Source organism: Ischnura elegans, chromosome 1, assembly GCF_921293095.1.
Source record: "Ischnura elegans chromosome 1, ioIscEleg1.1, whole genome shotgun sequence".
In the NCBI taxonomy this organism is placed as follows: domain Eukaryota; kingdom Metazoa; phylum Arthropoda; class Insecta; order Odonata; family Coenagrionidae; genus Ischnura; species Ischnura elegans.
The window spans coordinates 64662622-64682645 of NC_060246.1; the positions used below are offsets into that span (position 1 = coordinate 64662622).

A 20024-nucleotide genomic window follows, 5' to 3' on the forward strand; every position below is an offset into this window, starting at 1 on the left:
TGCCCATCTGACGTGCAGTAACCACAAATGGTACTTTTAAATTACACATCTTGTTCAGCGAAGAAACATGAAACAGAAATACAAACGGGAGATATTTTTATGAGTAATTAAAAAGCATGAATTAAAAAAATTACGTTAAATGTCTTCTTAAAAACCGTGTCGTAAATGATAATGAAAGAAACTCGCGGAAAAGAAGCCATCTCAATAGATTTACTACAAAAAAGCAGACGAAAATTTTGGCTACAGCGGTGGAAGAACTGCGCAATACACCACGTTCTACTAAATATTAAAATTGAACTTTCAGTTCCAGCTCAGAACAAATGGAGAAACACAAGAATTCAAACTAGATTCTCGTAGTTGAAAATGATTAGAATAAAAAAACTATTAATCCACAATGGCGGAATAAACATGCATACACAACGAGCGTTAAAAATATAACATTCCGTTAATAGTCACGTATTGTCCTTCATTTTCACATATACGAGTCAAATGATGAATTTCAATTACATTCCCTAATAGTAACTCAACGGAACCGTGACTTGATGGCAAAATGAGCAGGAAAAAGTAAGATTCTTTTGAGAGAAAATGAATCATTTTTTCACAATTAACCCATTTCATTCATACAAGAATCAGAAATTAACGCATGCGCCACGCTACAAATCTAAAATTGGAGCAACGAAGGAGGGATTTTCCAGCTACCGTAATTCCAATCAAAGGGCGATGCAGTAAATTACCGATTTTTCTTTATTGACGTCAAAATTTCTCCAAATTAATCCTGGAATGACTCTCTTTTCTGTTGAAAATTTTCGCAAAAAGCTTACTGAAATCTTGAGACTATCTAAGATGTGTCCCAAACGCTTGCATCATATTTGATGAGGGGTCGGTCTTCGGCCAAATGGAGGAAGGAGCCTTTTAAATGCCGATAATGGCGTCCTACGCGATTCCATCCCCCGTGTTCCGCAGGGATGCCCTAGCACGGAGGGTGGCCGCTGAGCAAAAGGGCGGGAGCAAGCGTTGACTCCACCCCTGCCTGCCCTGCCGCCCCGGACCTCAGACCCCGGCGACGCGCCATGCGCTGACAGAGGCGAAAGCCCGGCTCCTCCCTAATCGTGTTACGCAACTGATAGGGCCCACTCAATCTCTTTGATCGCCAAGGCTAAACATGACCGTGGGAGCAAGAGGTTCACTATCTGGTAGGCTTCACCCGGTCGGTTCAATATTTTTTTGTCGTGGCGAGGTAACACTGATGAAACGACAAGAAACATTTAAATTTAAAAATACATTACACGCAACTAAACCTCAAGTCGTTCATTACTCATCAGAATGTCTGTTCGCAAATTAATGAAAGAAGCGGAGTTAATCATTTCTCAACCCTTTCTAACCCAGAGCTGTTTTGGGGTGAAGTAAAATTTCAAGACTTCTCATTAAAAAAAAAAAAAAAAAAAAAAAAAATTCCTAATTAATCATAATTATTTTGGCAGCTACACATTTCGCAATATAACTTTATAGCACATAAGAACACGGAGTTTGAATCTTTCTAGAATAGAGTTGAAAATTCATACATTTTTTATGTTATTTAGAAGCAGCATTGGGTTATAAAGGGTTGAACGTCACATGTGCGATGAGCATTTTTTAATAGCTCCCGTCGGTAATTATTTTCACGCATGTGACTTTTTCTCTATTTTTGAGTCCATTTGAAACGCAGTGCTATCAAGGCACTGGCAGATATGAAGAGGCCGATCCGACGAAAGCCCGAGACAAATTCGTTGCATTAATTCTCCGGAAAAACATAAAACCCTTCCTATATAATTTCAATGGTAAGAGTCAGGGAACTCTTACGCTTGGCTTTATAGAAATAATATAACAAATTGCCAATTGCATTGCATAAAAGGGCAGTAAAATGTATACCGGCTTTGAGCTGGTGAAGGGGTGTTGGTCGATTCAGTTGGTTTTTTTATGTACCCAATTCGTGTCGCATCCTAAGGCAATGGTTACGTGTTTAAGCCATTTAGAAAATGTATTGCATAAAAATTGAATGAAAATGCAATTATATCTTTAATTATTAGTTCATAGCGTTTCGGTTTGTAAGATAAAAAATATTATTCATCCCCGATTTTTAGAAGTACCGAGGAATTATTTGACATAATTCAGAAATGAAAAGTCGTAACATTTCATTTACTCAACATGATCTGGATTCAAAAATAGAAAAAACAAATAAATAATAATAAAAAATAAACGCCTTTTGGTACAGGCTGGGAGAGCCAATAAAATATTAGCCTAACAACGATTCTTTCAAAAACAATTATCACCGCGATCGTTGGTTTAACCGGGTTCGTTCCTTCACGAACTGAAGAGAAAATTAAGAATAAGGGATAAGTAGTGCAAATAAAAATGTACACTTTAGGTACCTACTTAAAATTTCACATCACCATCTGCATAATGAAAATTTTGGGACTGATGCCGCGTATAATATGCACCAAGAGGAATTGATAAAACAATTTATCACCAGCAGCACTCACGCATCAATCAAACAAACACAGCAATGTGTCTCATTTGGTGTTTAACTTAACATAAAATGTACGGAAGCCCGCTGGCATTTACTAAGCATCCACCGATCCGTGAAATGCATGAGGCAGAGGGAACCCATAATGCAATAATCAACACTGATGACACGCCTCATATACACACTCTCGCACAGGAAAACATGGACCGTGTGCACAGGGTGCTCTTCTTTCTTCAATGAGGACCCGGAAATGCAATCATTTACATCTAACGGAAATAATTTTGTCGAGAAATTAATCAGATAAATGTGGAACCAGCAAATGCCGTCGAAAGATTTTTATTGGTAGCGGATGATATGATTCCTTGTTCGCTAAAAATGTACTTTCTGAGTTTTCATTTCATTTACCTTTCCCACTAACCACACACCACGAAACAAAACTAAGGTAAAAAACTGAACTAAAAATAACTAAGATTGGAGGCATTCATGGGTGAATTATCAACGACAAAATTGAAGAAAAAGGTTTTGTATGTTCGTCAATTAACATCACAAGAAATTTAGGACTAAAATAAATTATTATAAAATATTTCATGCACAGCGTTATCAGGAAATGCCATGTTTATAATTTTATATGGGTGGATGACAAATCCGTTTCCGACCTAATTAATGCGATGAAAAAGGATCACTAAATGCAAGTGGCTTTTGCCAATCAATCGAAATGCAAATACCGAATTAAGATTTAGTTTGTATCATAAGTAAGTCCATAGCATAGGTATCAACTTTTGCTGGCAACATAAATCAAATAAAAATTCATCAAAACAAAATATCGATAAAGCTAATCAAGTATTTGAAAATGTTTTGAAAAGACAATCAACGTTTCAGTTTATTATTAGAAAAGATAATTTCTTTACCATGATGATGTTTGGTGTCCGTGTGAAGTGCTACAAAATTTAATCCCTAGCCCTAATCTGGGAATATGAGATTCACTTTCAGCATATTGAAATTTAAGGTACTTTATATTAGTTCGTCAATTCATAGTTTCTGATTTTATCGTAAAGTACCTACGCTAAAATATTAATATCACTTTTTATTTCGCAGAAACAGCAATCTTTGACAAACCAGCTATGAATTTCGGTAACTACAACCCACTTACAGATTGAATTCAAATGCTTACGTAAGAGCAATAATTTCTTAATAGTTACTAGTGTAAGAAAAATATAGTATTTAGAGTCTCTTCATAACCTTCGGCGCTGTCAGAAACGTTGTCGATTGATTTTATTTGTCAACGCTTCATCCTTCACGCTGGGAGATTCAAGAACTTCAATAAATCCGAAGTATTTGTGCACCTTCCGCTATTGCCGTGAAAATACTCATTGAGTGTTTAGCGGTGAATCGAAAAAATAAATTAAGCGACATTTAGTTCAAAAATTTGCTTGGTAATAGTTATAACTAACTAGAAGTCTCTTCAAATATCTTAAACACATCATAAGAAAAAAAAAATATTCTGCAGCATACTGCATTCATAGGTACTGCACTCATTGGGGATTACATGGTAAAAATGTATTATGCGAACAGAATTAATAGCGTAGAGATTTTTAAGGTTTTCATAATACTTTACACACATCATAAAATATTGTTTCCATCATTCACTCCCCAGTTTCAAATAATGATCAAAAATGATCTTTCCAACAAACAACGGAATAATGGATAAATTTGAAAATTAGTCTTCTTTACGATAAAACTGCATTTCCATTAATTAAATTTCATAATTCCCCACTAAACATATCGACTGTGAATGGATAATAGTCCTAAATCCTCAAGTATTGATACATCCTGATCTACGAAGGTAAAAACCGTATAAACTGTGCCTCGAGTGTTGCGCCTCATGCGTCGGAATGAAAATTCCAAATCAAATGTCAAAATTGTCAAGCAATAAAGCTACCTAAAATATACAAGAATATTCAAGTAATTTATTTACATTTCATTATCTGCGAATGGAAATTTAAAATATTGCCAGTGCGACTGTAAATGCACGGTAAGTAAAAACGATGATTCCGAAATAACCGAAGTAGGCATACATTTAAAACTATTAAAAGTGTTGTCTTGGTCAAAAATGTCCTTTTTCATGAAACATTGTCGACAAAAGCTATAAAATTCATAGGTTAACATGCCCAAGCTTTTGAGTTCAAAGGGTAATTTACATGTGTATGATATTTTGGTTTTTGAAACTTTTTTTTTCAATTTCCAAAGTGAACGACATACTATTCTCTTTTCGTAAACTTCCATTGATTTCTCACACAGGGTACACTACAGTATGGATCCGTGTCGCGAGAAGGCTCTAGTTTATCCGTCCCCACGACGTATGTAAGTCAAGATCCACGTGTTAATGATTCCTCCTTCTTCCACTTCTTCATTCCGTGATTACATATAATTCCTGCTTTCTGTCTTCTCATGGTTCCTAATGGAATATGTTTTCTTCGTACTATGTGCTCCCATGTCAATGTCAGTGTCCAATGTGCTGTACCCTTGCTGAAAAATGTCTGTTGCTTTATCATCTTCTGCCACTTTCAGATGGATTGCATATCAGAGGAGGCACATAACGTCCTCCAATCAATCTCCCATGTCTTTGCGGAAATGACCATCCTAAAATGTCAAGAGTATAAATATGTAACAGTTGCGAGGAATGGGACCCATAGTGAGAAATGTGGAGTGGGTATTTCGGTCATAGGGGCAGACAATCAACATCAATCGCTTGATTAGTATTTAGAGGGTGAGTAGGATACGGGGAGGGCAAGTTATGGAAGATGTTTTTGAGCGACAAAAATGGGACTCGAAACCAAAATGGCAATTTAAGAAGATGATTCGGTAGATGGTAGGGGAAGATAAGTTACGAAGAAAAAAAGCCTTCCTCATTCCGCCATTTTCTCATAAATTGAAAATTTTCAAAAATTCAAAAGTTGCCGCCCACTTTCCATGAGTTTCTGACGCCATTTAAGTTCTATTTCGTTCATAGACACCCAATCTTTGAGGGAAAGAATCGCCTATTTGAGTTTTTTCTGACAAAAAACCACGTTAGACGCATGCGCGAGGTCGAGAAGTAGCGGAGGAGCGTTGGCCCACTCGGCAAGTCGGTGACGCCTTGAACTGTTCAGCGAAAGGGGTAAGCCCGTCGATATATCGCTGCGAAGAGCTCGAGAAGTAGGCGACGGATCAAAAAACGGAAAAACGCGATGTCATTAATTTTTTAAACTTTATCGCAGTCAACAATAATAATAAAAAGATGGTGAAGGAGCCCATTAGAATGCCTCAATATCGGTGGCAAGGACAAGGAGTGATGAATAACTCGATCCCATTTTTTCCATATTCATCCACGAGAACAGATATTAAAATGAACATTTCACAGTTGAAAGAAATACGAGAACACGACAATGTGCACCCTAAAATTGTCAAAAGCGGCCACATTCTTGTGATAGGATAATTAATGCATTTTAAAATAAGAAACACTTTAATATCACATGAAGAAATTAGTTTGCAAAAAGTATCAAATGAGATAATTTTCCGCATTCTTAAGCCTGTAACCATCTCTTTAAACTTTATCGCAGTCAACAATAATAATAAAAAGATGGCGAAGGAGCCCATTAGAATGCCTCAATATCGGCGGCAAGGACAAGGAGTAATGAATAACTCGATACCATTTTTTCCATATTCATCCACGAAAACAAATATTAAAATGAACATTTCACAATTGATTGAAGTTATTGAATTGATTTTTTGTTATTGAAGTTATTCACAATTGAAGTTATTCAATGCGAAACGATGCACACGACACAATGAATTGAAAATAGATTTCTAAAAATTTCACCAAAACTACAAGCCATTTCATTTATTCGATTCGAGATTATGCTATGGAGGGAAAAGAAGAAAAATATTTTTAAATTTCTTGGGTCATGATGTTAATAAAAAATTAGCGTGGATACTCAATGGTCAAAGAGTACTTATAGTAAAAAATTAGATTTGAGAAACAGAGTATAAGGCGATATTATTTTATCCTTACAAGTTATCCCTAAAAGAAGCGATTATGTGAATTGAGAATTTTACGTCGTTACATTCTCACAGAATTATAAAGAGGATTAGAATGAAAAAAATTTGTCCATTTCGGAGAAAAAAAAATATTCCCAGGACCCTTGAGGAATATCTACACTGGAAGGATACACGGAAGTTCCGTCAAAAGGGGCTCGTAAAATATAACTTATAGCGAAGCAAACTAAGGATTGACGAAGAAGGAAGACGAATAAAAATGATAACCTAATTTCATGAGTTTGGGCGAAGAGGTAGAACGAGAAAAATGGCCATACAAGGGAAAAAACAACCAATAAAAAAAGGTACGGGCAAAAACATGGTTTCCGCAGAAAATTCAAATCGAAATCAGATCGCCGAGTGGCGACGTAATCGCAGAGGGGGGGGGGGGGGGGGGAACTTCAATAACCTAGGAAAATATTATTTTGCCATTAGCCGCAGGGAATTTCATTCGCCCGCTGGATTTCATCGGAACCCGGTAATATGGGAAAAATATTATTTAAGGTGGGCGGCTAAGGAGGCAGGGATGGGATGGAAAGGATAACTCACAGGATATATTCGCCAGGGAACGTAAATCTTGACATAATCGATCCCTAAGTGAAACGTGATTCTGCAATACCAAGTTCTCAACAATCAATTCACTTCACAGGGTACATGTTTTTCAGAACTCCAAAGATTCCCGATATCTTTTATTCATATGGAAAATAATTCTCAGGATACTTTCACTCAATTTAAAATGATATAGTAATGATATCGCTGTATAGGCATGAGAACTCACTACACGAACGAAAAATTTTGCAGAAACGCCTATGACTTCTCAGGAATTTACAAAGAGGCACATTTCCTAAGACGAACCCATCAACTCCACAATTGTTCAATTTTCTTAAATTAAAGAGTGACACGATAAATTGCCACATCACTTAGTAAATCTCATTTCTGCTTTTTCTTCCCATCTCTGTCTGTATCCCATTCATCCATTACGTGTTAATGCTTCAGAAAGGTAAAGGTTTGGCTTCATTTGCATTAAAACTGTGAGTGTTATCTAAAAGCATGATTAGCCAAAGCTCCCGTACTGGAATTTGTTCCTATGGAAGATTTATGGCTACTAATTCTGTTATTTTAAGTATCGAGGAATTTTCTCCACATAAATGTTTTCACAATTATTGCAAGATTTAGAATATTGCTCATAGCCTTTTAAAGCTTTACTATTTAACATCGAGTAAACTCTCCTGTTTTGTGAGTTACTTGCTTTAAATGAAATTCTAAAATTAATCATTTAATTTTTTTAAGAATTTGATGATGTTGATAATCCTTTATTAAAAGCTTAACCTTAAAATCAAGCTTTTTTAAGAAATGATTCCCATATCATAACATCAGGGATATTGCAATTATTTAACTAGTTTTCAAAACTCAAGCAAAATTTATCATAATATTTTATCACTCATAAGAAATTTAAATGTTTCTTGACTTTTGTAATTTATCCAAAATTTAAGTAGGTACTGCTATGTACATAATATATATTTATCAAAATTATGAGATAATCAATTCCTATGTCATTGATGTTTTTCGTGTCACTCTATGTATTTTTTGGTATCATATTTTAACTTATTTTTTTTACCTTTCTGAAGCATTAAAAAGTGGTCAATAACAACAAGATAGTTGCCTGTTAAGGTTACCAGATGTCCTGCAGTTTCCGGGAACAGTCTTTTCCATGTCTACCTGGCCCCGGAAGCCACCATCATTACATATCACCCAAATGTGATTTAAGGATTGAGAAAAGAAGTAGTCTTTGCATCTCAAACGCCATACACAGAAAAAACATCATGAAAGATGTGTGAAAATGGATATTAAGTTTTGCATTCATAGTCACCCTTACCTACCCACGACTCTATGCTGTATATGCTTTTGTCCTGATGTTCATACTGAAAATATGGTAACCTTACATTGACAACCAACATGTACACATGTAAATATACTTCCACAGAGGTTTTATCAGCAAAGCCGTCAGCAATTCTGGATGAAATGGCCACAGCAAGTGCTGAAATCACAGTAATTCCATAAGTTGATATTTATTATATGATTCCAGTACTGTAATCTGCCAATGTTATTATTTGTTACACTCTTATATGCTTTTAATTTAAATATCATCACAACTTTCATCAGGCATATTCCTTTGCATGTAACATTTTGATAGCCACCCCAATTGATTTCCTTTCCATGGAGAGTTCCAGTATTTAGTTTGGCACTGTATCATTAAATCCTTTTCTATTCCTCAACCTCCCCTACCCAGGGGTGCAGCTAGGAATCAAGGCTGGGGGGGGGGGGGGGGGGGGTCAGGCGCAACTAGTCCTTGGGTGGTGGTATATCCGCCAGGATAAACGGGTTATGCAGGGGCTCTCTCCCAGAAAATTTTTAAGATAGTTGGTTCAAAATGGTGACTTTTATGGCTTTCTTAGGGATATATTATTAATACTTACTCTCTCCTATAAGTATATTAATCAAATTAAGTACAATGGATTAAACCATGTTTAACCATTAAGTAACCATGTTTAGCCTAGTAACGAAACTTTTCTATCACAGGTATGTTGTTTAATTCTGTACACAATTTTTAATTTACCAATGAATTTGTACTGCACAATTGTATTCAAATTTTTGTAACCATTTAATTAATTAATTTATTTTCTTTGTAAACATTCATTATAATTAAGAGCCCTGAGGAAGGAGAATAAATCTCCGAAACGTTGGCCAAATGTGAGTTTAATTTATCATGACCTATACTCCAAGAGCATAAACATTACATTGTTGCAATGGATTAAACTTAAAAGTTTCTCTCAGCTCTGGGGGGGTTTAATCCCCCAAAATTCCCCCCTCGCTGTGCCACTGCCCCCACCCACCTCACACCTTTAAGGTCCAAATTTTCCCTCTGTACTCTGGTTAACGCACCACCCTAATTTCTCAACTTCATCTCCACCGCATGACTTTCCTCACTCACCTATCTTCAATTTTTCCATTCCTTTTCCTTTCCCTCCATCTCACCACAGGATTCCTCTATTTAATTTTTCCTTATTCTTGACACCACATTTACCAAAAATATTATCTTCCTAATATCCTTATTGCCATGACTGTTGTCTTTAAAAGTGCAGCTCAAGTAGTTAATCTGTACCACATGCTTTAGGGTGTGACCACCTACTTTAATGTCCAACCTCACTTTCCTTCTCTAAAAAGCTTAACAAAACATCCTGACTTTGGTCATCTTATGATTTACCTAGATACAGCATTGTTTGCCTGCAATTCCACCAGCACTTTCCAGCCTATCTTGGATGGGCTGTCAACCCATATTCAACCATGATTCTGACTTATTGTTAGACAATAATCACTAAACTTTTACTTCTAAATCTAACTCTTTCCCAGCCTCCCATACCATACTCTAAGGAAACATGTAAGATAGTAACAACAATAGCAAAAGTCATTTTGTGGGAGAGTGCGTGTGAGAGAGTGTCAAAGCTTTCTGGTTGAAAGGCTGTGTTAGGTCACTTGCTTCGTCCCTGCAAACCAAGGAAGCAAACATGGGTCAGCAAAGAATAGACAAGTTTAATGCATTATGTCTTTTGGAGCATTTCCATATTCTAATTTATTTCAATAGCCTTGTCTCATACCCTGGTCTATGAGTACTCAACCTGTTTCTCCATCAGCTACCCTAAAGAGACTGAGCCATTTACAGACTATGAGTCAACTATTTCTCCAAGCTATGGCTATTTTCTTCTGTGACTTACCGTATTCCTCCAAATATAGTCCCCCCCCCTAATTTTGAGGCTTGAGTTTCGGGAAAAAATTTAAAAAATGGTTTTGAATATAGTCCCCCCCTTAACTTTTATCACGGGCATTTTTGGAAAAAAAAGGGGGGACTATATTCAGACATATACGGTAAATCACTCTGTTATACACAGTCTGAAAATATATAGGGCAAGCAAATGTGTTCTACAAAGCAAATGCATATACACTTAGTTCCTTTCAATCAGAGACCTCACCACTGTCATCACATGCTGAGGATGACTTATCCTTCCTGAGTCTGAACTGACAATGATTCAATTTTTTTATACCTCTCACCCCTTGTTGCCTTTTTATAATACCCATATTCACTTTTTCTGTGGTAAGAATTTATCTAAATGTCTTTTAAACCCCAAATTTTGCAGTATTTTTCTTGGTTGGCAGAGGGCAGAATAGTTTCCACAAAATCTCAGGAAAGTCACATAACCTGAGAACAAGTTCAACAAACATTCTGCTTCCAACCTTTCCTTATTTCTAATGAAGCTTCCTTGGGATATTTCCTACCCCCATCATGTTTTCTAGTCTTCTTACACCAATGGCTTTTCTCACCTACATCTTGAATCTCCGATATGAGATTATGCTCCACCACCTCTTTTGCCCTCTAAATTCAATCAATGTTTCTCATTGCAGCTTTCATGCAGATTCTCTACCTTGACCTTACCCTGTTACCCTCTTCTGAACCTTTTGATGTTGTGTTAACATCCTCCTGTTGTTACCTCTAATTTTGATTAAGTTCTCTTTTACCACTTGATATCAATTTCACCTTGGCAACCAGCACACCTTCCTCCTTCTCCTTTGGCAACTTCTCCATTTTTTACATGTTGCCTTTAGCTACACTTCTCTTGCCCCCCTCACTTCCCAACATAGTCTGTCACTTATTTCCTAATACTTCTCCCAAATCCCTCTATGTCCCAAATCTATCTATATTCTCCTGCTTACTGCTCTCCCCCATTTTCCTCATCATAATTACATGATCCATGGTTCCCTGGTCTTTCTACTCTTTACAAACCAAATCAGCTTATGCATATGCTACTTTTTTAACCCTTACTTCAACTCCTTTCTATCTGTTTACTTAACAATTATATGCAATCCATTATTTACCTATTCATCAGGTCATTAATATGTATACATAGCCGATCAAACATGTCTACTCATGAATATACACTCTCATAAACACAGACTTTCTGTGACCGTGTTATTACTTTTTGCATATCTAATGACTGAATAAACTAAGGCTTTACTGATTCAACCTCATCCATGTACAACCTCTTTTGAAAACGCTATACACGTATTACTCCTTTGTCACTGTGTTAACACATCCGCTTGAACGTTGCTCTTTGTCAGTCCGTCTTGTCTCCAGTTTGCCTGTTGATTTGTCCGTCTATACGTCCGTCTGTCTAAGCTGCCTGTGTCCTGACCATCACAGCTAAATGACTGCTAATATGTTTGTTTGACAGCTCATAACATTGTGCATCTATTTGTGCCTTTAAATGCTACTGTCTTGTCTACGCCATCCTAGTCTTCATGCCTCACAACCATTTAACATTTTCAGTCTAATGTGATGACTGCTCAGTCTGTTCCGCTGTAATTACACCTGCTTATTGCTATCAAATCTTATGGAAATCATGCAAATGCTATAGAATATCATTAACTGCAATGGTTATAATTAAAGATAAGTTTATGGGGAAAATTAGGTTCACTACTGCAATATGTAAGCACATAAGTTTACAGCTTATTTGAGTGAGAATTATTTCATATGAGAACTGAAGTAAGGTAATGTTTTTACCACCAAAGTATAGCAAAACTAAAAAATAAGTAAATATATTGCATAAAAAAAACTATCTTCTCTATGTTGAAATGGGCACTATAGTAATCCAACAAAAAGTAATAATATTATTATTTTCTTCTTCCCAAATAATTAGCTTGCAAGGAGCATGATTGTAAGTACTAACTGAAATAATGATGACATCAATGTATAGCTATAGACTAAAATCACTTTGTTCAGTTCCACAGATATTTCTTTCTATTAGATAAAAAAATGGCATGGATCTTACATTAAGTCATAGCTGCATGATAATTGCATGATTTATACATATTGGGGAGAAACCAACATGTGTATGCATCCCTACTAAGCTACCTTCACTTTTAGATATGATATAGCTCACCAGTATTTATGTGATATGGTGTCAAAATTTAAGAATTCCATTGGCATTATTCATTAACAAAAATTAACACGGAAATTATGAGTTTTCATAGTGACGGAATGCCCTTATGCTGGAGCAAAACCTGAAATTCATGGAGTCAAACAACAATTCTCACACACTATAGTGATCATTGTACCTTTCTCCAAAGAGACCAAAATAATGACTTTGTGGTTGTGACTTCAGCCAAAACTGTATCATCACCCTTGCCTTAGCATAGCACATACATATCCCTCTAAAATTAGCCAAGTCCAATCTTTTTTTCACATGACTTGTTTTTGATAATATGTATCACTACTTTGGGATATGATTTTAGGAATTCATTACATTACTATTTATGGTGACAAAGATACACCACTGTTTCCTGCACTTTTAAATTGATCATGGAATCAAAGCACCTGACATAATCAATAGGTGATGACTTTCATAAAATAATTGATGCCTTCATCTACTGGTAGATTAATCAAATCACTATAGCACGCTTTTTCCTTTTCCATGACAAAAAATGGCAATATGTATTCAATTTGAAGTTTTCCCTTACTTGACTTTACTTCCTTTGGTTTTACCTTCAGTGGAATTGAGCCAACAGTGCCTCCCCCAAGGAAGTAGTTAAACAGTATTTTAGAAATCGTATGCCAGACTGTTCTTACTGGGGGTATTACCATGGATGAAGAAAGTCTCACGATAACACTTTGAGTAACACAATCGACCCAGGTGAATTGTTTCCATTTTGAGTGGATTCTAAACATCACCAGTAGCATAGAAGGACCCGAGTTTCATAATTGGGCCCCTGGTCAGGCAAAGGAAAATTTCAAATACGAATGCTTTCTTTGATCTCTTGGAATGCCTTATCTTTTGATTTTCATAGATGTATTAGGACGTCTCTCTTTAATGGCTATTTGGGCAAGAAGAGTGGGAGAGGAGAATGTCAATGGTTGCTACATTTATCAGAATTGCATCTCCACTTCAAATTTAATTAAAACTCTTAATTTTTGGAAACTACCTACCAAAATAAAACTTATTCTATGCATAGAAATTTATCCTGGATCTAATAAAAATAAATAAATCATAGGTAATTTACCTTTCATGATGGTTTGTGCACGCTAGAATGCTAATCTTTGTTCATAAACAAAATATCCAACACCTCATCATACTTGCCCAAATGCAACATATTCCTTCACTAGAATTGATAAAATAGTTCTTTAAAATTTGATCACTAAAGCTATTGACACAAGGGGAAACGTATTTGAAATTGTTGTTTTATGTCCAATTTATTATTATATTATAATAAATATATATGGCAACCTACTACAAGAAAATATTAGCTTGAACTAAAGCAACTAACAAAAGAAATGGCAAGATTAACCCATCAACGCCCACGGGTGCCATATGGCACCCAGTGCAGTTCCGAGCCAATACTCCTGCAATGCATATAATATGTGAATTTTAGCATACATTTCGGTGCACATACTTACTTAGTAGAAGGTTTCCTCTATTAGTCAGTCAGTTTGAATTGTGTTCATTATGTTGAGCACATATGTATTATATTTCATAAAAGTGAAAGATATGCTAAATAAAAAAAATCTTTGGGCGCTGACAGGTTAAAGTATACGTATTGCATATTTCATCGTTTATGACATAATCTGTTTGCCTCACATAAATTAACTAATGCATATTGCTTCCACATCCATCCAGGGAGGCAGCATGCCCAACACTAGTAGTAGTGTGCCCTTCTTGCTGTCGTCGAGCATGAGTAGCATCAAGTCCAGGCGTCCTTCAGCCTGCCTCACAGGATCTCAAGGCTCTGGACTTCTTCAACAACTAGGCTCTGGCATGGTAAGATCATTTTACAACATTTGAAATGAATATTGAAATTTCATGTCCTTAGCAGTGGGGTAGCCAGGAATTTTTTTTAGGGGGGGGGGCGTGGAAAGGTCTCCTAAACAAGGGTGGAAAATTTTTGAAAAACATGGTACTAAGCAGATGGTTTTAAACTAATTTTAACACTCTTCATAATCGAAAAAAAACTACATTCAGAGAGATATTTCGTAAATTCATGATTTTTCAATATTTTGCTTACTCTAATAGTAATTGCAAAGTAATTGAATTTTTATATTTTCCGGGGGGGGATCCGAATCCCCCTCACTGGTCCTCAGTTTTCTAAAGTTGCTATGATAACATTTTAAATGCCGCCTTCACGTTACCTATTTTGTTGTGAAGGCAATGTTTCTGATATTGTTGATGGAACAAATATTTTTGATATAAGGAATTCAATACTAATACACTGAAAAGCTGATGGTATTTAGCAGGTAAGTGGGTATCGGCTCTTAAGGATACCCCTGATTTTTTTTCAAAAATATTGTTTGCCACTAGCTAAGCAAAAAGGAAGTTAGCATATCAATGGCTAAGTTCTAACAACACATATCTCAAATTCGACCAGTATCTTAAACAAAGTGTAATAACATTAAAAAAATAAAATTAAAAAAAAAACTCTGTTTGCAAATGAATGCTTCTATTTCAGAATTATGAACTTTTGGTTTTTAATTTCAGTGAACAAGTAAAAAAAATAATAGTTTTTTTGCTCTCCTGAAAAGTTGCTATTTTTGAGATCCGTGTTGTTAGAACTTAGCCATCGATATTATTCACTATGCAAAATAAATTCTTTCATATTTCAATGTTTTTTTTTCTACAGTTCAGGCTTACATCATAATATCTTCTTTAGTCTTTAATTACATCCTTCTAAATGAAGTGGTCTATGTGCACAAGAAAGCACTCTAGTTCTACTCCATTTCATAAAAATAACTATGAATAATTGCTGCCTTTCCTGTACAAAGCTAGAGAAAGGTGATTTAACACTCTTAGTGACATGGGCTGTCATATTTGCTATTGCTTCTCACCCAAAAAGTGCCACTTGCTGATGTATTTGATTAATAGAAAGATTAATGTTCAAATTAAAATTTTTCAGAAAATAAATTTTAAATAAAACATCAAGGTAAATTATAAAGATTACAGCTACCATTCAGAAGTAAAATTTAAAAACACAATGATGATATACCAAAAATTAACTTTTATCTTCACAGAAATTATTTTTTGAAGGTATTACAATTAAATGCCCTTACCATTTCTCACTTCTAATACTCCAAGTAGATGGCACTAAGGGGGATAAATGTCAGCCCATTGACGTTAGTCATTTTAAGTCAATCATGCATCAATTGTCATCCATGGCTATAATAAAATATAGGATCAGACATGATACCTATTCATTTGCATAATTTTTTATATCAAAGTTATCATGAATGCCGAAGTAAATTTGGTAATTAAGAATTAGTCATATAAATTTTTTATATTAAACTTTTTGTACATGAAAAATGTTATAATAATGATGGTTTGTAATTGCCTTTCAGTATCAATTATTTTCTGGGAAATCCTAGATGCCAGAAGTGGTCAAGGACTCGTACATCACATGGTTCTAAACTTCAGTGCTGTGTTAGTAAACTTTGCAATTAGCCTGTGCTCCTTAGGTAATTTTAATACAAGTTTTTGATGCATAAGAAATAAAAAGGAAGGTTTATCAAGACATCAAATTTGGGTCAAGATGGCACAAAAAAGGAAGAAATGATAATACAGCATTTTAAGTACTGAATCCAAAATCATGTTCCAGGGTAGACAATCAATTCAACTACTATGGAGTAAAGATGCGCTTAAGAATTTAAGGAGCAATATTAATATAATTGTTTATAATTTAAAAAAATAATTCACATCTGAAAATTAAATCAGAAAAATCTGAAATCATAATAATATTTCAATTAAACATTTGGAATGTTGAGTTGTTATAAGTTCTCTAAAGACTTTGGAATCATAGTGAATGCATATTTTCTCCTTTCATGATAACTTAATATTTTGGAACGAAAAAACTAAGTAATTTGCAAGGGATTCATGCTAGGAGTTTGCTATCAATTAGAGCACTCGAGACCAGAGGTATAAAAATTGGAATTCTCTGCGGAAAAAATTGCCAATTGTCTTCAGCACAAGCTAGCTAGCATGCAAAATAAGAATGGTGACTAAGAAACATTAAAAGTCACAAATTTGATGATGTTTACAAATTTTTAACCACACACACTACTTTTTCATTTTCCAATTAATCAGGCAAAGGAATATGTGAAATACTGGCAATAAGATATTGGTAAATAATCCTTCATTACAAATGAGAAAAATTCTTAAAGATATTTAATGTACTTTTTTACCGTTTGGTTTTTAAGTGGAATGAAAGTATGAATGATCTAATATTGACAAAATAAAATGAACTGCAGGATTCATATAAGTGATAGCAAGTGCTGTTATATCAAAACGTATCAAAGTGAAATCCATCTTCAATTAAGAATGCAAGGTGATGAACGAATTGCAGGCAAAATAATCTCAACAAGTTATTTTTACAGTACATTTCATAAATGTACGTTTTGAAAAAGATATTTTAGTGACGTGACTGACATTCTAACTAAAATTTATACAGCTTATGGATATCAACTTGTTTTAATATATTGCTTAGATTTCTAGCCGAGGTGTACCTGCCCAAATATTTCAGTTCATGTACTCTCAACCCATACCACCGAGGAAAATCTTAATTTTAACCCAGTTAAGCATCCCTATGCTCAAATTAAACTAATTTATACAAGTTAGCACTATCCAGCAGAACAGAAAAATACAACATGAGTAATGATTTAGTCATTCACTATTCACACAATGGAAACTACACACATATTATTAAGGGAAAGCATACCTTCCATTTGTAATTAGCATTGAACTCTAAGAAGCGATAAGATATTACACCATCAACAAATTCAACTGTAGGTAAAACTGATAAATAGAGTCAATCAGGAGATTTTGTTAAAGGATAATTTTCAGTAAAAGTTTACTATTTGCTGAAAGATTAAACAAATATTGGAAATTGTAAAACAGTGGTTTATAAAAATTTTCAAATATATACATACTTCATAATTTCTTTAATTGTGAAGTCTCATGTTCCATGTTTTCTCGCGAGTTCTAATTTTATACAAAGTCCTTCTTCACATTTGTAAGAGATTAACATTTCTATAAAAAATTTCATGACATTATACCGTGATGAAAACTAATTATTTCCGATTTAGTAGTGCTCGTAGTTTTGATGCAATAGTAGCTTCTCGTTCAAAATTTTGAACCCAGGAAAAGCAATATATTTCATATAAGTTGATTTCTATTGTATGGAACAATTGACAGATAATAACTGCATTGGATAAAAAATTCTTATCTCTATGCCTTTTAAAGCAGTGGGTGTGTATAATTGAATGGCAATGGAAGACAGACATATGCATTTAATCGAAAAGGGTATGAATCTCTATCATCTGGTAACTTAAGTTCACTTATTGATGTAATGTAAGGAAAACACTATAAAGGAGTAAATGTACTATAACTCAAGATATCTATTTTAAACTATCTTAGATCTAACAGTAAATTTACCTTCTCTTAGCTTTGAGGTTTTCACACTATAGCATGGTGCTGTTGTGAGGAGAAAGTGAGGATTTGAATTGGAAACTAAGATCTATCGGAGATATGTTGAATACAAAGTGCTCTAAAATAATAGCTCTAAATACTGTTTTTCACCTAAATACAAATGTTCAGGCATTTTTTCTGAAGTGTGTAGTGAGTGGTTAGGTGGTGGCAATCCTAAATCAGTTTAATGAAGGTAGAGCTATTCATAAATGAGGAAGAAATCAAGTCCTGCAAATGTGTTTTCATGCTAATATAAAAAAATTCCCCTCAATCACATCCCTGCAGTGAACATACTTGAAACCTTTTCCAAATGAATAACTAAAGCACTGCACTATCTTTGTTTCTGAGGTCAATTCTGCTTACATCACCATGAATTCTCCACTAAATTGTGCCTTAGGCACTTCTTTTGAAGTATGTACATAAAAACTCAATGAATTCCCTGTCTGATTTTGAAAATAAGGAAGATTTTTTAAAACATTTTACGTAATCATATAAAATTAGACTCTGTTGTCCCAAATGTAAAAAACCACTTGTAATTACTTGTTTATTGAATGAAGTAAATGAATACTAAATAAAAAGGAGAAAGTGGAGTTATTGAAAATTTCTACTACAAGTGCACATTTCCATAGTTACATTAATAAAACCTTGATCTGCTCTTGAACTGCCTTGTAGCGTAGTAGCAATTTCTGACTTTACTGAGATGCTGTGATCTTCAAACTTTTCTTATTAATAACCCTCCAATGGTTGTGCTACTTGCTCAATGTAGTTAGGTGTGTTTTGTCCAAAGAGAGTAATAATACACATTTTCCTACAACTATCCTTTCTTGAAGTACAAAGATAAAATTTGTGAGTTGTTGATCTTCTTGTTTCTAAGAGAAAACCTTCAATTAGAGATGTAAAAACTATGTATCCTTTTGCATTGCTGGTACATATAGAATAATAAATCTTCCAACCATCCAGTTGTGCTTTCAAGAAGGACCTTTCAACAACTACATAATGAAACAAAAAGTTTCATTAAAACCTGCCTAAAAACACAATACTAAAGAACACCCTACTGTCTTAACTTTTCATGGCTTCCACAATTTCCAAGTTTTTACTCTTGAAAGCTTATTTTTCCATTTTGAAATTTAAAAAAATGTCTTCATTCTGACACAGTTTCAACATGGTGAAATAAAATATTTTAGTGTTTGACAAGTGCATCATACGATCTTTTTCATTCATCTGTGTAAATAAATTAGTTACAAGTAAAAATTTCTTTTAGATGAATGTTTTGTGTACATATGAAACTGTATTTGTAATGTATGTCTATAGAAAACAGGGACAACCTAAAATAAATGTGATGTCTATATATTGTAAATCCATTATATTTTTTACCTGTATCGCATCTCTGTAGCCCATACACATGCAAAAAATTATTGTCATCACCAAATTTATTTATTGCTACCTACCAGAATTCATCACGAGGGAATATGAAATCAATTTTCAGAAAGGGAAAACCATGAAATTATACATCCATTATACACATAAAAACAAACCTGATAATTCACAACATCAAGGAATAATTTACAGAGGTTTTACAAAACATCAGATATCCTGATGGACATCTGTAACCATTACGCCCTGATGATATAGAAATGAGAGCAGTAAAACTGGGATACGGTAAAAAATAGACATTATGCACACTAAAGGGGGTTTGGGATAGTTCAGTAATTAACCTCACTTCAATAAAGTAGACGGAAATGATTTTGACCACGTTTATTCCGATGACAAATAACACAGATTTGTACTATCCTTTCTTGTGCGTGGAATTCCTTCTCCGTTGCCTTTCTGTGAGCATCTCTTTCTCACAGTCCCTTCCTGATGCTAGCCTCTGCGTACCCTAGTGGCATTGG

The 20024-nt window shown here is 34.7% G+C and overlaps 1 protein-coding gene across 5 annotated transcripts in view; it reads left to right on the forward strand.

Moving 5' to 3' along the window:
- LOC124162309 (SCY1-like protein 2) overlaps positions 1–19489 on the forward strand; it is a 147236-nt gene extending 127747 nt beyond the window's left edge. For 2 of the 5 annotated variants that reach the window (XM_046538800.1, XM_046538808.1), the window contains exons 14-17: positions 4802–4864; positions 12328–12345; positions 14302–14442; positions 16011–19489. In XM_046538800.1, coding sequence (XP_046394756.1) covers positions 4802–4864; positions 12328–12345; positions 14302–14442; positions 16011–16037 — 249 coding nt within the window. In that variant the 3' untranslated portion in view covers positions 16038–19489. The remainder of the gene's footprint in view (positions 1–4801; positions 4865–12327; positions 12346–14301; positions 14443–16010) is intronic. The other 3 variants (XM_046538826.1, XM_046538834.1, XM_046538818.1) reach the window with 2 other exon arrangements.
- Positions 19490–20024: the final 535 nt, after the last annotated feature.